Below are 2,500 nucleotides of genomic sequence, written 5' to 3'. Positions count from 1 at the left end.
TCTAGTTTTATATTCAAGATTAATTTGTTTTCAAGAATATAAATATGAATATATCAAAGAATGTAGGTTTTTTTTCTTCTCTTGTTGCTGCAATGTCGAGGCACTGAAGCGTAAGAGTTTAGTACTCGCTTATACGTGGATGGGTTTGTTTACTGGGATGTAAACAATAAAGTTGTTATTGGTTGTGATTGTGAAGAGCATAGAGAGGTGAGGACAGGACTGGTCAGGCAGAGAGAATATGGAGGATATGTGACAACAGTTGGTGTCAGTGGCGGACTGGCCACCGGGGGGCCGCGAGACTCTGGGCCGCTCAGAATGTATTATATAAAATATATATATATATATTTGTAATTTTGTCTCTGGTGATTTTCATTGAAAATAACTTATTTCAGCAGACTGCGGCCCAAAACATTTTATATCGGCCGGGCCATCCACGCAGTTCTGCATAACGTTACACTGCTTTCATTTTCAGAATGGGGGAATTTGATGAGAGCGATGCAGTTAATGTGCAACAACTGGATGCAGGGAGCAAGTGTAGTTGGAAGTAGGAATGCACCGAAATTCGCATGTATTGGGCCGAAAATAGCACAAAAAAGTACATTCGGTGTGAAAAGGCTATTGAAAGAGATATTGACTGATGACTGCCTACTGATAATACATAATTACAGCAAACATGTCGGTAGTTTGGCATCTGTCCTCTGACTTTTTATGTTAACAATCTGTGTTGCGTGTTGCGTTTGTTGTGTCGCAAATGCCAGGGCTGTTTTTTGATCCCAGTCCGCCCTTGGTTGGTGTTGTTGTTTTAGGGTAAAAGTAGGTCAAGGTCTTTACAGATTATGAAAGTGCAGAGTGTAAGCTTTCAAACGATGTGTCATACATTGAAATCTGAGTTAAGGAAGATATACTGTGTATCTGAATGTTGGTCCACCTCAAATCAACTAAGAGAGAAAAAACCCCTTCATGCCAGAGTGAGTTATGGGTAATATTGTCACGCAAGGAGGAGTTGTTAGGCAGCCATGACAGCCTTTACCAACTGACAGAAATTGACGACAAATAACTCCCTCCAGTTATACGAAAATTGTGACAAGAAAACAAGGACGTAAGTGTGGTGCTTTCTGCTCCGCGCTGAGAAATATAGTCCTCCCTACAAACGTTGTCAAGGAAACGTGACACCCAAACCTACTGAAGCGTGGGAACGTCGTAATAGGTGATATTAGCGTTATTAATTTATGGCTTCCTTCGAACTTCTCTCTCTCTCGGCCAATCACAATGCTCGGTTCCATCAGCCTGTGTAATAATAATATAATAATAATAATAATAACTTTATTTGTATAGCGCCTTTCCTGCAAACGTTGCAGCTCGAAGTGCTTTAATCATTATATAATCTTAATTTAATTATTTAGTAATTTAAAGGCAATATTAAAAATATGTTTTTTTAGTCTTGACTTGAACATAATGTGCTGAGGTTGCATCCCTAATGTAAACTGGCAGTGAGACACAATCTGGGTGCATAAAATGAGAATGCACCAATTCACCAAATCTCTTCTTTTGTACAGAGAAAACCAGCGTCAGAAGACCTGAGCTCTATTGGGCTGATATGCTAGCAAAAGACCTGAGAGCTCTATTGGGCTGATATGCTAGCAGAAGACCTGAGAGCTCTATTGGGCTGATATGCTAGCAAAAGACCTGAGAGCTCTATTGGGCTGATATGCTAGCAGAAGACCTGAGAGCTCTATTGGGCTGATATGCTAGCAAAAGACCTGAGAGCTCTATTGGGCTGATATGCTAGCAGAAGACCTGAGAGCTCTATTGGACTGATATGCTAGCAGAAGACCTGAGAGCTCTATTGGGCTGATATGCTAGCAGAAGACCTGAGAGCTCTATTGGGCTGATATGCTAGCAGAAGACCTGAGAGCTCTATTGGGCTGATATGCTAGCAGAAGACCTGAGAGCTCTATTGGGCTGATATGCTAGCAAAAGACCTGAGAGCTCTATTGGGCTGATATGCTAGCAAAAGACCTGAGAGCTCTATTGGGCTGATATGCTAGCAAAAGACCTGAGAGCTCTATTGGGCTGATATGCTAGCAGAAGACCTGAGAGCTCTATTGGGCTGATATGCTAGCAGAAGACCTGAGAGCTCTATTGGGCTGATATGCTAGCAGAAGACCTGAGAGCTATATTGGGCTGATATGCTAGCAGAAGACCTGAGAGCTCTATTGGGCTGATATGCTAGCAAAAGACCTGAGAGCTCTATTGGGCTGATATGCTAGCAGAAGACCTGAGAGCTCTATTGGGCTGATATGCTAGCAGAAGACCTGAGAGCTCTATTGGGCTGATATGCTAGCAGAAGACCTGAGAGCTCTATTGGGGCTCTAATGAGGCTTACTCACCTGAACAGCAGCATGAGGGCTTGTAGAAAGGTCTGGAAGTTGTTGTGGTGGTTGATGGCCGTGTCCTCGTTCAGCTCAATGTCGCCAAACACCTGAAACAGAAGGAGAGC

At 42.6% G+C, this 2,500-nt stretch overlaps 1 protein-coding gene across 1 annotated transcript in view; it reads right to left on the bottom strand.

Annotated features, from left to right (window-relative positions):
* cacna1bb (calcium channel, voltage-dependent, N type, alpha 1B subunit, b) overlaps positions 1–2,500 on the bottom strand; it is a gene marked incomplete at both ends in the record, with an annotated part of 101,562 nt that overhangs the window by 24,661 nt on the left and 74,401 nt on the right. The window contains 1 exon segment of the mRNA XM_080529719.1: positions 2,391–2,482. Within this exon segment, the coding sequence (XP_080385845.1) occupies positions 2,391–2,482 (92 nt within the window).

The sequence above is a fragment of the Nansenia antarctica genome, assembly GCF_963989245.1.
Source record: "Nansenia antarctica genome assembly, chromosome: 4".
Classification (NCBI taxonomy): domain Eukaryota; kingdom Metazoa; phylum Chordata; class Actinopteri; order Argentiniformes; family Microstomatidae; genus Nansenia; species Nansenia antarctica.
This window is presented reverse-complemented; position numbering and strand designations above follow the sequence as displayed.